This window comes from Bos indicus x Bos taurus, chromosome 18, assembly GCF_003369695.1.
Source record: "Bos indicus x Bos taurus breed Angus x Brahman F1 hybrid chromosome 18, Bos_hybrid_MaternalHap_v2.0, whole genome shotgun sequence".
NCBI classification, from domain to species: domain Eukaryota; kingdom Metazoa; phylum Chordata; class Mammalia; order Artiodactyla; family Bovidae; genus Bos; species Bos indicus x Bos taurus.
Window position 1 is genome coordinate 4595713 of NC_040093.1, and position 14531 is coordinate 4610243.

The following is a 14531-nucleotide window of genomic DNA, read 5'->3' on the forward strand; positions in this document are numbered from 1 at the left end:
AGTCTGTCATACAGAGTGAAGTAAGTGAGGAAGAGAAGACAAATATCATATATTAATGTATATGGATGGAATTAAGAAAGATGAGCCCGTGTGCAGGGCAGGAACAGAGACGCAGGGCGAGAGAACAGACATATGAGCCCAGGTGGGGGAAGGGGAGGGTGAGACGAACTGAGAGAGTAGCACTGACATATGTACACTAGTGTGTGTAAGGCTGATAGCTAGTGGGAAGCTGCTGTCTAGCTCAGGGAGCTTGGCTCAGTGCTCTGTGATGACCTGGAGGGTGGGATGGGGGGAGGGGGGAGTTCAAGGCGGAGGGGACATATGTATACATGTAGCTGGTTCACTTCTTTGTATGGCAGAAAAACCACCCCAACTTTTTCAAAAGGTGCTTTTCTTCCTGAATGGATGTCTATTTGTTCTTTGGTTGTTGAAATATAGTTGGTTTATATTAGTTTCAGGTGTATGGCATAGTGATTCAATATTCTTACAGTTACTGTCATTTGTATAATACAAGTAAATGTATCAAAGGAGAAACAGACTCACAGATCCAGAAAACAAATTAGTGGTTACCAGTGGTGCGAGGGAAGGTTGTTTTTGTTCAGTCGCTAAGTCGCGTCTGACTCTTTGCGACCCCATGGACTGCAGCACTATCTCTGTCCTCCACTATTTCCTGGAGTTTGCTCCCAATTCGTGTCTATTGAGTTGGTGATGCTATCTAACCATCTCATCCTCTGTCACTCCCTTCTCCTTTTGCCATCAATCTCTCCCAGCATCAAAGTCTTTCCAATGAGTCGGTTCTTCGCATCAGGTGGCCAAAGAGAGGAAAGGAGGCAGGATCAAATTAGGGATACGGGATTCAGAGATACAAACTATTATACCATGTATACAATAGATAAGCAGCAGGATAGGTCGTAGAGTACACAGAATTGTCACCCTTATTGTGTAATAACTTTTGACGGAGTGTAATTGGTGAAACTACGCACCTGAAACTATTATTAATATAATACTGTAAAACAAGTCTACTTCAATTAAAAAGAAATACTGATATAACCAACAGTTCACAATTACTTATTTAGTTTTCACTAGTAATTAGAATTGCTATGGGGTTTTACGAATGGCTCACTGCGTAAGGAGTCTGCCTGCAATGCAGGAGACACAAGAGATGGGGGTTTGATCCCTGAGTTGAGAATGATCCTCTGGGTAAGGAAATGGCAACCCACTCCAGTATTCTTGCCTGGGAAATCCCATGGACAGAGGAGCCTGGCGGGCTACCATCCATGGAGTTGCAAAGAGTCAAACATGACTGAGCAACTAAGCACAAATGTTAAGAAGTCTGATTAATATGTGTCATTAAAACTACTGAAATTAATAAGGAAAATATATTTGTGTTCAAGGAAATTTTTTTTAAGTTATAAGGATGAACGTGTATTTTGTTAAAGGGAAAGGAAGTAATTTTGTCCTAAAGTGACATTAAAATGGGGGAGGGGAGAAGCAGAACACTGAAAATCTGAGTGTAATAAAGGAAGTTATAGAAAATTTGTGGAGGATTTCCCTGGTGGTCCAGGGGTTCACAGCAGGGGGGCCTGGGTTATATACCCCTGGTCTGGGAACTAAGATTCTGCAAGTTGCAGACAGGGTAAAAAAAAAAAAAAAAAAAAGAAGTTGTGCTATCTTTGAAAATCTTCCCAAATCAAATTCCTTTACCACACACACACACATACACACACACAAATTATTTGGCCATGGTAAATCTTAGTTGCATTATGATGTGGGATCTAATTTCCTGACCAGGGATCAAACTTGAACCCTGTGCTTTGAGAGCATTGGATCACCAGGGAAGTCACTCCCAAATAATACTATAAGTGAAATATTTTTTTGACCTCTAGCTAATTTGGGGATTTTTCAGTGAGCCCCCACAACATCTCAGAGAAATATATTGAACCCATTATAATTAGGAAAATTGGCAAATATCATTACATAGCTATCACAGTCAAGTAAGTGATGATGAACCTTCTAAGGTGATAATGGAAGGATAAATGTTATCGATCTTTTTTTTCCTAAAAAACTATATGAAATTGTAAAAAGCCTAATATGTCTCAGCATATTGTTATCAGTCATAATTCTAATTATTATCTTGAAATATTAAATGTCATGGAAATAGCCAAAACTCTCCTTTTTCTTACCTCAATTGCCATTTAATTTTCTATCAACAGAGCCAAACACCTCACCTCTGGAATTCCCATCTTACATAGGTTATGTAAGGACTCATCCTGTGTTTTATCTCTCTACTTCTTTGCCAAGCATAGCTTTGACTAGATGGACCTTTGTTGGCAAAGTAATGTCTCTGTTTTTAATACACTGTCTAGGTTTGTCATAGCCTTTCTTCCAAGGAGCAAGCATCTTTTAATTTCATGGCTGCGGTCACAGTCCACAGTGATTTGATATATCCTAGCTGGAGAAGGCAGTGGCACACCACTCCAGTACTCTTGCCTGGAAAACCCCATGGACGGAGGAGCCTGGTGGGCTACAGTCCATGGGGTCACTAAGAGTCGGACACGACCGAGCAACTTCACTTTTCACTTTCATGAATTGGAGAAGGAAATGGCAACCCACTCCAGTGTTCTTGCCTGGAGAATCCCAGGGACAGGGGAGCCTGGTGGGCTGCTGTCTATGAGGTCGAAGAGTCAGACACGACTGAAGCGACTTAGCAGCAGCAGCAGCAGCAGTAAATTGTTATCAGTCATAAGTTATCTTAAAATTTAATACATTATCTTAAAATTCTGTGTTATGGAAATAACCAAAATTCTCTTTTCTTTTTTCTTACCATGGTTGTTATTTAATTTTCCATCAACAGAGACAAACACCTCAGCTCTGAAATTCCAATCTTACATAGATTATGTAAGGAGTCATCCTGTGTCTTATTTCTCCACTTCTTTGCTAAGCTTTTAGAGGGTTAGAGGGAAGGTTAGGTGACTTTTCCAGGCTCATGTGGGCAGTAAAGTGAGGAGGCATGGGGTGTGGGAGAGGAATATGTAAAGCCTGGAGGGTGTCCACGTTGTACCCCTGTCCCTGGAAAGACAGCAGACCCTCAGTCATCTCCCAAACCCCTTCCTCATCTTGTTGCCCTGCTCACAACCACTCACTGACTCCCTGCCCTGTGGGAACCACCCATTTTATGAATCAGTTCAGTTCACTTCAGTTCAGTCACTCAGTCGTGTCCGACTCTTTGCGACCCCATGAATCGCAGCACACCAGGCCTCCCTGTCCATCACCAACTCCTGGAGTTTACTCAAACTCATGTCCATCAAGTCGGTGATGCCATCCAGCCATCTCATCCTCTGTCGTCCCCTTCTCCTCCTGCCCCCAATCCTGCCCAGCATCAGGGTCTTTTCCAATGAGTCACCTCTTCACCTGAGGTGGCCAAAGTATTGGAATTTCAGCTTCAGCATCAGTCCTCCCAATGAACACCCAGGACTGATCTCCTTTAGAATAGACTGGTTGGATCTCCTTGCATCCAAGGGACTCTCAAGAGTCTTCTCCAACACCACAGTTCAAAAGCATAAATTCACCCAAAGCAATCTATAGATTCAATGCAATCCCTATCAAGCTACCAACGGTATTTTTTACAGAGCGAGAACAAATTCACAATTTGTATGGAAATACAAAAAACCTCGAATAGCCAAAGCAATCTTGAGAAAGAAGAATGGAACTGGAGGAATCAACCTGCCTGACTTCAGGCTCTACTACAAAGCCACAGTCATCAAGACAGCATGGTACTGGCACAAAGACAGAAATATAGATCAATGGAACAAAATAGAAAGCCCAGAGATAAACCCACGCACCTATGGACACCTTATCTTTGACAAAGGAAGCAAGAATATACAATGGAGAAAAGACAATCTCTTTAACAAGTGGTGCTGGGAAAACTGGTCAACCACTTGTAAAAGAATGAAACTAGAACACTTTCTAACACCATACACAAAAATAAACTCAAAATGGATTAAAGATCTAAACATAAGACCAGAAACTATAAAACTCCTAGAAGAGAACATAGGCAAAACACTCTCCGACATACATCAGAGCAGGATCCTCTATGAACCACCTCCCAGAATATTGGAAATAAAAGCAAAAATAAACAAATGGGACCTAATTAAAATTAAAAGCTTCTGCACAACAAAAGAGACTATAAGCAAGGTGAAAAGACAGCCTTCAGAATGGGAGAAAATAATAGCAAATGAAGCAACTGACAAACAACTAATCTCAAAAATATACAAGCAACTCCTACAGCTCAATTCCAGAAAAATAAACGACCCAATCAAAAAATGGGCCAAAGAACTAAATAGACATTTCTCTGAAGAAGACATACTGATGGCTAACAAACACATGAAAAGATGCTCAACATCACTCATTATCAGAGAAATGCAAATCAAAACCACAATGAGGTACCATTTCACACCAGTGAGAATGGCTGCGATCCAAAAGTCTACAAGCAATAAATGCTGGAGAGGGTGTGGAGAAAAGGGAACCCTCTTACACTGTTGGTGGGAATGCAAACTAGTACAGCCATTATGGAGAACAGTGTGGAGATTCCTTAAAACACTGGAAATAGAACTGCCATACGACCCAGCAATCCCACTGCTGGGCATACACACTGAGGAAACCAGAATTGAAAAGAACACGTGTACCCCAATGTTCATTGCAGCACTGTTTATAATAGCCAGGGCATGGAAACAACCTAGATGTCCATCAGCAGATGAATGGATGAGAAAGCTGTGGTACATATACACAATGGAGTATTACTCAGCCATTAAAAAGAATACACTTGAATCAGTTCTAATGAGGTGGATGAAACTGGAGGCTATTATACAGAGTGAAGTAAGCCAGAAAGAAAAACACCAATACAGTATACTAATGCATATAAATGGAATTTAGAAAGATGGTAATGACAACCCTGTATGGGAGACAGCAAAAGAGATGTATGGAACAGTCTTTTGGACTCTGTGTGTGTGGAGCGGGGGATGATTTGGGAAAATGGCATTAAAACATGTATAATATCATATAAGAAACAAATCGCCAGTCCAGGTTTGATGCAGGATACAGGAAGCTTGGGGCTGGTGCACTGGGATAACCCAGAAGGATGGTATAGGGAGGGAGGAGGGAGGGGGGTTCAGGATGGGGAACACGTGTACACCCATGGCAGATGCATGTTGATGTATGGCAAAACCAATATATATTGTAAAGTAAATAATAATAATAGTAAAATAATAAAGTAACAACAACAACAGCAAAAAAAAAACAAAAGCATCAATTCTTCGGCACTCAGCTTTCTTCACAGTCCAACCCTCACATCCATACATGACCACTGGAAAAACCATAGCCTTGACTAGACGGACCTTTGTTGGCAAAGTAATGTCTCTGCTTTTGAATATGCTATCTATGTCGGTCATAACTTTCCTTCCAAGGAGTAAACGTCTTTTAATTTCATTGCTGCAATCACCATCTGCAGTGATTTTGGAAACCCCCAAAATAAAGTCTGACACTGTTTCCACTGTTTCCCTATCTACTTCCCATGAAGTGATGGGGCCAGATGCCATGATCTTAGTTTTCTGAATGTTGACCTTTAAGCCAACCTTTTCACTCTCCTCTTTCACCTTCATCAAGAGCCTCTTTAGTTCCTCTTCACTTTCTGCCATAAGGGTGGTGTCATCTGCATATCTGAGGTTATTGATATTTCTCCCAGAAATCTTCATTCCAGCTTGTGCTTCTTCCAGTCCAGTGTTTCTCATGATGTAATCTGCATATAAGTTAAATAAGCAGGGTAACAATATACAGCCTTGATGTACTCCTTTTCCTATTTGGAACCAGTCTGTTGTTCCATGTCCAATTCTAACTGTTGCTTCCTGACCTGCATACAGGTTTCTCAAGAGGCAGGTCAGATGGTCTGGTATTCCCATCTCGAAGAATTTTCCACAGTTTATTGTGATCCACACAGTCAAAGGCTTTGGCATAGTCAATAAAGCAGAAATAGATGTTTTTCTGGAACTCTATTGCTTTTTCTATGATCCAGCGGATGTTGGCAATTTGATCTCTGGTTCCTCTGCCTTTTCTAAAACCAGCTTGAACATCTGGAAGTTCATGGTTCACGTATTGCTAAAGCCTGGCTTGCAGAATTTTGAACATTACTTTACTAGCATGTGAGATGAGTGCAATTGTGCAGCAGTTTGAGCATTCTTTGGCATTGCCTTTCTTTGGGATTGGAATGAAAACTGACCTTTTCCAGTTCTGTGGCCACTGCTGAGTTTTCCAAATTGCTGGCATATTGAGTGCAGCACTTTCACAGCATCATCTTTCAGGATTTGAAGTAGCTCAGCTGGAATTCCATCACCTCCACTAGCTTTGTTCGTAGTGATGCTTTCTAAGGCCCACTTGACTTCACATTCCAGGATGTCTGACTCTAGGTGAGTGATCACACCATCATGATTACCTGGGTCGTGAAGATCTTTTTGGTACAGTTTTTCTGTGTATTCTTGCCACCTCTTCTTAATATCTTCTGCTTCTGTTAGGTCCATACCATTTCTGTCCTTTATCGAGCCCACCTTTGCATGAAATGTTCCCTTGGTATCTCTAATTTTCTTGAATATTAGAGGAATAAACTGTTAATGATTTGCTGTGTCTCCTGACCTGCTTCAGCCAACTGTTTTATCCTCCTAGCTGATCTACACCAAGAATAATCATTTTAAAAATCCTTCATGGCTTTCCATGAGATGCCCACCTACATCCGTCACTTCATGATTTTCATTTGAAAGTGAGATCCAATGAAGGGAACTCCTTCTCATCTCACAGAACCCCTTCACCACCTCCCAGCCTTCTCTCTCCTCTTCCCAGTTTCTCTCTGTATTTACCTTCTCCTGCAACATAACATGCACCACTCATAGATCAGACATGGCTTTAAAGTCCAATTTTCCATTTTAATTAGTTGGGAAAATTTTTTTTTCCATATGAATACTGTACATTCACTGTGATAAGATCTGCTAAATAAAATTTTCTCCCTCTTGGGGCACATAAAACATTACATATACATGAGATTCTTTGATTATATGTCTCATCTCCTATAACTGAACACATGGTATTTCAGACATTTCACTCTATTTTAGTTGGTCATTCCCACAACTCTAGACACAAAGTATGGTTACCTGTATTTCTTTCCAGGTCACAATCTCTGTGTTTTCACTGGAAATAGGCATAAGAAGCTGCCTCCTATATGCCCATTGATATTTTATTACTTCCTTTAGTTAATAGTTAGGACTTCCCTGGTGGCTTAGATGGTAAAGCATCTGCTTACAATTCGGGTTCAAGCCCTGGGTTGGGAAGATCTCCTGGAGAAGGAAATGGCAACCCACTCCAGTATTCTTGCCTGGAAAATCGCAGAGTCGGACAGGACTGAGCGACTTCACTTTCACTTTTAGTTAATAGTTGTACTTTCTTTGTGAAAATTAATCTTGCTGCCCACTTATGAAGCATGTGCTTTTCTGTATACATATGATGTTTTGAAAAGTTTACTTAAAAATTATTCAACAGTAAAGTCATTCTATATGGTGGCACATGGCTGTCACTGCATTTCACCTTCAGACTCCATAGAGGCTCAAAGTCACCCTTGAATGGGAAGATACCTCCAGTGTGTGAAAGGATTCCATACGGTATCAGTTTCTTATGGTTAACCTGATTCATCATTGGGCATGTTTTGGTCCAGCATTTGGGAGGTGGAGTCTGGTGGCTGTTGATCATTGTTCTCCTCCAAGCTGTGTCGGATCCCATATCCAAAGTATATGGCAAATCCTAGGAGGGAAATGAGATGATGAGAAAGAAAAGTAGGTGCTCTCCTCACTTAAAAATCCCATTAGCCCTCCTATTTCAGTGTCTGACACAGTTTCTGGGAGAGGTGGTAGGAAGACACTTGGGTTCAGTCACTCATTTTCCAAGGAAGGCACTTACCAATCACCATCCAAATGCCAAATAGGACCCAGGTCCCAGTGTTCATCTGCATCAACAAGTAGATGTTCACAAAGATGCTCACCAGTGGGAGGACAGGCAGAGCAGGCACCTGTGGGCAGAGTCAGTTCATCCCTGGACACACCCCAGATGTCTGAGAAGGAGACTGCACCCCATATGTGTCAGAAGACTCCCATTCTACTCAGCCTGTGTGTTCAGTGCCTACTGAGATTGTGTGCATAAAGCACTGAGTGTGGATCAGGGAAGAGTCCAGTGGTTTTAGCAATTCCTGTCATTCCTGGTCCAGCGAAGGACGCTTAGACCGCAAAGGACGCAGACCTCCTTCACTCAAGGTGGACACTGTGGGCACATGAGGTCACCTACCTTGAAGTGAAGAGGAGTGGGGTCCTGGGGCTGCCTCCAGATGATGGCCATGACCCCAGTGATGAGCAGCAGCAGCAGCACAGCCACTGTTGTGAGCACGGGGTCTCCAGAGAACACCTGGCTGGGCCACTGGGCCAGGACCAGGCTCAGGATTATCAGCAGGAGAACTGCAAGGGTCAAGGAGGAGAACAGGCTGGACCCAGAAGACAAAGATGTCAGGACCTTGTGCCACACCCCTCCCCAGGCTGCCCACCTCAGGAAGGGCCATCGTATCTCCAAGACTCCTCAATTGCCCAAAACACACTGCCTTCTCCATGCTGTCAATTGCGGAATACAGCCAAAGAGAAGTCCCACTGCTCACCAAGCAGGGAGGCACATCCATAGACAATCTGGCCAGATTTCACAGTGGGGGTAGTGCTGGTAGGGAACCACAGAGTCTTTAGAGTCCTTGAAGTTCCTGCTTCTGATGCAGGTTCCGAAGGACTTGCTTCCCACTGTGAAATATCAATTTCATCATCTTTTTTCTCATTCTTGCTGAAATTCTGTTCTGGTTGATACCTGAATTAGAAATATCAAGGCAGTATTAATGATAGCCCCTACTCATCCAACATTACCCAGACTAATCTGTCATTTGCCAACTTAATGATAGCAGGACATTTACAAGATAGCAGGAAGGAAGAAGAGAATTATCTCTGCATCAATCCCCATGAGTCAAAGACCCCCAGGCAAGGTGTAGAGAATCCTTACCTGAGGACAAGAACTGAAAAGGCCACCAGGGTGTAAGCAAGCAGGGTCCCAATTGACACAAGGTACACAAGATCGATCAGCTCCAAGAGTAGAGCCAGGACCGCTAAAATCAGGGCACAAACGAGGTGGGAGAAGAGAGTGAGACTGTGGATACATACAAGTCAAGAAAATTGATCAGAGAAGGAGTGGATTTTGTTTATACACCTGCAAGCATTCCAGAAACCAAGATGGCCCAGATGGGGGTTCCTCTGCGGCCATGGAGTCGGGCAAGTCCTCGGAAAAGGAGCCCATCCTCTGCCATTACGTAGATCAACCGAGGCATGGTGAACATGGTACCCAGGAGGCTGGGACAGGAAATGGAAACATGTGAGGATGTGGAGAAGCAGGAGAGACCAGGGCTTCTGTTCCCTGTCTTCCTGGGGTCACAAGTCTTTTCCTGTTGTCTCTCAACCCAAGGACTACGATCCCTGATAATCCCACAGTGGGTGGATTAAAAACCTGTGGCACTGACCTGGATGTAAGAGCACAGAGGGTGCCAACAGCCACAACATATCGGGCAGGGTTCCACCCGACATGGAGGAAAGCCTGCAGCAAGGGGCTCTGGGGTTGAATCTGGTAGTAGGGCACCATGAGGGTGAGTGCTGCTGAGACACCAAAATACGCCAAAAAGCCGATAAAGATAGTGATCACGATGCCCAGGGGGATGGAGCGACGAGGATTTTGGACCTCTTTCCCTGCAAGATGGGTGGAGTACAGGGTCAGTAAACACACTGGAATGTAAGCACAAAATTCAATTTCCCCTTGCACCTCCAAACTCAGTCTAACCTTCTCCCAACCCCTGCGCCCAAGGGCAGCCCGACCTGCCCAGACTCTCAATAAGACACCCAGTGACCGTGTTACCTGTAGTAGCAATGACATCAAAGCCAACAAAGGCATAGACACACGTTGCTGCTCCCTGGAGAATCCCTTCAAAGCCAAAAGGCAGAAACCCTCCAGAACCCAGAGGCCCCAAGCTGTGTTGAGAGAAGGAGCAAGAAAGAACGTGGGTGAGGTGTGTTCACCCATCTCCACTGGACTCCTCAGTTAACTTCACAAGCCCTGGGCCCCAGGATTCATATCATCTAGATTCGTCAGCCCCAAAGTCATTGAAAGAAAAGTGAAAGTGAAGTCTCTCAGTCGTGTCCGACTCTTAGTGACCCCATGGACTGTAGCCTACCAGGCTCCTCCGTCCATGGGATTTTCCAGGCAAGAGTACTGGAGTGGGTTGTCATTGCCTTCTCCAGGAGATCTTCCCAACCCAGGGATTGAACCCAGGTCTCCTGTATTGTAGGCAGATGCTTTACCATCTGAGCCACCAGGGAAGTACCTCCTCAGCTTATTCCCAGCTCTGCATCAAACACACAGGCATTAGTGTGACCAAGAGCACCGTCCTGACCTATAGGTGTCACTGGATCCAGATGTGGCTAATCTGTAGTCCTCTTCCGTGAGCTTCCAGTTGTGCGGGTCTCCCTTAATGAAGCCAGAGAGGATGGTGAAGCTGAGAACCAAAAGGTTCAAGCCAGTGAACACTTTGTTAACCAGGGTTGACTCACAAGCTCCCAGAAACAGTAATCCTGTGGGGGAACATGGAAGAAGAGACATCCAAAATAACTAAATCCACAGAGACAGAGAACAGACGAGCGGTTGTCAGAGGCTGGTGTTTGCGGGTGAGTGGAAGGTGGACAGTGATCGCTCAGTGTGTACAGGTTTCCCTTTTCTTGCAATGAAAAAATTTGGAACTAGAAGCAGGTAATGGTCGTATAGCAATGTGAAGGTACTGAAAGTGAAAGTGAAATTCACTCAATCGTGTCTGACTCTTTGCAACCCCATGGGCTTAGTCCATGGAATTCTCCAGGACAGAATACTGGAGTGGGTAGCCTTTCCCTTCTCCAGGGGATTTTCCCATCGCAGGGATCAAACCCAGGTCTCCCACATTGCAGGCAGATTCTTTACTAGCTGAGCCACAAGGGAAGCCCAAGAATACTGGAGTGGGTAGCCTATCCCTTCTCCAGTGGATCTTCCTGACCCAGGAATTGAACTGGGGTCTTGAAGGTACTCAGTGCCACTGAAATGTCCACTTTGAAGATGGTTAATTTCTTACTGTGGCAACCATCCCACAATAAACCACTTGATCAAATCACACTTTGCACATCTTAAAATTATATAATATTGCAATCTCAATTATATCCCAATGAATCTGGAGTGATATAGTAAAAAGAAAAAAAAAAGTTAATTTTGTGTGAATTTCCTCTCAAACATCTTCAGTCAGTACATGGAAGAAACTTATAAGTCTAAGTAAATGATTATCAGGTGGGGGTGATTTTTCTCTCTCAAGAGACTCTTGGTAAAGTCTGGAGACATTCTGATTGCTGTAATTCAGGAGGTGGGTTTCATTATTTTCTAGTGAGTAAAAACCAGGGTGGTGGTGGTTTAGTCATGAATCGTGTCCAACTCTTTTGACCCTGTGGACTGTAGCCCGCCAGGCTCCTCTATCCATGGGATTCTCCCCTCAAGAATACTGGAGGGGGTTGCCATTTCCTTCTCCAGGGGATCTTCCTGACCCAGGGATTGAACCTGGGTCTCCTGCACTACAGGCAGATTCTTTACTGACTGAGCTATTGACTGTTTTACCCCTGGAAAAACCAGGGGTGCTACTCAATATTTTACAATGATTGAAAACAAAACCTACAATGAATAGGGCAGTACTCCACACACACACCAAAGAATGATTTTACGCAGAACATCAGTAGTGCCAAGGGTGGAAAACCATGGTCTATGTCTGTCTTGCCTTCCTGTCTCTCTTGTCCCAGACACTTCATTCCAGCCTTAATCCGCCCCTAGCCTTTTACACCCCAGCTCCCCTCTTCCATACTCTACTCTGCCCATTCCATCACTGAACCCTGTCTCACCTGTAAGAAGCAACACCAGGCCCAGTGCAAAAAAGTCTGCATATGTGGCCAGGAAGTAGGGCACGTTCAGAGAGAAAGTTCCCTGGAACGCCTGAGAGATGTGGTTCCCAATCAGGCTGTCAAAGGCAGCGCTCCAGGCCCTGGACACACAGGCGGTGCCTGCAGCAGCAGAGGAAGAAACGTTCATCAACAGACATGAACTGAACTCCTGACATGCCATGGGAAGCATGGGGGAAAGAAGCCAACAAATCACTTAAGCTCAAAAAGTTTCTATGTATAGAGTGAAGAGAGTAGACCCAGATGACTCACAAAATAGCTCAACTATTTAATATATTGCTGTGTGCTGTGTTTAGTCGCTCAGTCGTGTCCCACTCTTTGCCACCCCTTGGACTGTAGCCAGCCAGGCTCGTCTGTCCATTTAACACGTTAGCAGGCGATTAACGTGAGGCCAGAAAAAATATAACTGGAAGGTGGGATCAAGAAGGTTGGAAGAATGTAGGGCAAAAATCACTACAATATTGTAAATAATTAGCCTCCAATTAAAATTAATTAATTTAAAAAAATGAAGGTTGGAAGATGAGGGTGAAGGTTTATTTACTTTTCTTTATTTTTTAAAGATTTTGTTTATCGATTCATTTATTCTTGGCCACACTGGGTCTTCACTGCCACACGTGGGCTTTTCTCTACATGCAGGGAGTGGGGGCTGCTCCTGAGTTGCAGGGCATGGGCTTCTCACTGTTGTGGCTTCTCTTCTTGTGAAGCATGGGCTCTAGGGTGTGCGGGCTCAGTAGTTGTGGCACACAAGCTTAGTGACCCCATGGCATGCGGAATCTTCTTGCATCAGGGATTGAACCCATGTCACCTGCATTGGCAGGCAGATTCTTAACCACTGGACCACCAGGAAAGTCCCTCTGTTTAAAAAAAAATTATTTATTTAGCTATACCAGGTCTTAGTTGCTGCATGCAAACTCTGTGGCATGTGGAATATAGTTCCCTGACCAGGGATCGAACCTGGGCCCTCTGCTTTGTGAGCTCGGAGCCTTAGCCATTGGACCACCAGGGAAGTCCCGAGGGTAAAATTTTGAATTGAGTTGCAGGATTTCTCTGGTGGTGCAGTGGTTAAGAATCTGCCTGCTAATGCAGGGGACATGCAGGTTTTGATCCCTGGTCCAGAAAGATTCCGCATGTCCCAGGGCAACTAAGCCCATGTGCCACAACAAGAGGAGCCACGGCGATGAGCAGCCCTCACACCAAAACTAGAAGAGCAGCCCGTGCCAGCAACAAAGACTCAGCACAACCCTATAAATAAAAAAAATTAAAAAAAAAAAAATTGGGTGGTAGAGGAACTCACTCAAAGGCAGCAGCTGAGCAGAGACTTCAAAGAGGTGAAGGGATGAGCCTGTGGGCCATGCCCGCTTCTTACCCACTCCCCACAGTTCCCTTTCCTTCACGGTTCCTGGTCCATCATTTAAAGGAAGCAGGATTGTTCTAAGTAGAAAGAACTTGTGGGGTTTTCCTGCCACAATAACCCACTTCAGCCCACAAGGTTGACAACAAAGTTTTCCCAAATTAATAAGACTCCAGTACCTCCTATGAGTTTCTGATCTGAAGCCCCACACCTTCCCCCACCCCATCATCTCACCCATGACATAGGACAGGATGAGGTTCCAGCCAGTGATGAAGGCACACAGCTGACCCATGGTGACGTAGCTGTAGAGATACACAGAACCGGAGCGTGGTACCCGGGCCGCCAACTCTGCATAGCAGAGCCCGGACAAAAGAGTAGACAGACCGGCCAGCAAGTAGCAGATGATGATCGCTGGTCCAGCCTCATACACAGACACTTCTCCAACCAAGATGTACATGCCATTCCCTAGGGTGCCACCCAAACCCAAGGCAATCAGATCGAGAGTGTTCAGACGACGAGCCGTGCGCTTCTCAGGTCCCTCCCTGGGCCGCAGCCGCTGTCTGCGGACCAGCTTCTGACCAAATTGGTGAACATACTGATGCAGCATCCTAGGCACAGTTGAAGAGGCTCAGATCTGCTGAGAAAACAACACAACAAGCCGTCAAGAATGTCCACCCGCCCTGAGTCCTGGGAGTCCAATTTCACAGAGCGTAGGAGTGATGGCAGCAGGTGGGGAAGGACGCATTGGCCAAGTTCTCCAGCTCTGAGATTTGGTATCTGAGGCATGAAACCTTGAATAGGCTTCAGCGTTACTGGAAGGGCGGCTGAAGAGAAGTGAGGGGAAAGAGAATGCGTCACTCTAAAATGTGCCACTGGCTTGTGGACTGTTTTCAGCTGAAGGCAATTAAGACGTTGCAGCCTGAAGGAAAGCCTTTTGCCTCTCCCTTCTTGGCTCAAAATAATTTAGATTACAGTGCCTATGCCAGGAAGAGAGCTATTACCAGAGAAGTTTTGGTCTTTGAAAGACTTGTCTGTGGAGAGGGGCAAACGTTTGT

The 14531-nt window shown here is 44.6% G+C and overlaps 1 protein-coding gene across 1 annotated transcript; it reads right to left on the bottom strand.

Moving 5' to 3' along the window:
- Positions 1–6947: 6947 nt before the first annotated feature.
- Positions 6948–14231, bottom strand: LOC113876036 (cationic amino acid transporter 3-like). Its single transcript, XM_027514836.1, has 11 exons — positions 13711–14231; positions 12069–12227; positions 10556–10733; positions 10021–10133; positions 9632–9854; positions 9325–9464; positions 9121–9223; positions 8735–8931; positions 8374–8540; positions 7993–8101; positions 6948–7836 (listed from the first exon to the last, which is right to left on the bottom strand). Exons 1-11 carry the CDS (start codon positions 14081–14083, stop codon positions 7715–7717), a joined length of 1884 nt encoding a protein of 627 aa, XP_027370637.1. The 5' UTR covers positions 14084–14231; the 3' UTR covers positions 6948–7714.
- Between the last annotated feature and the right edge of the window lie 300 nt (positions 14232–14531).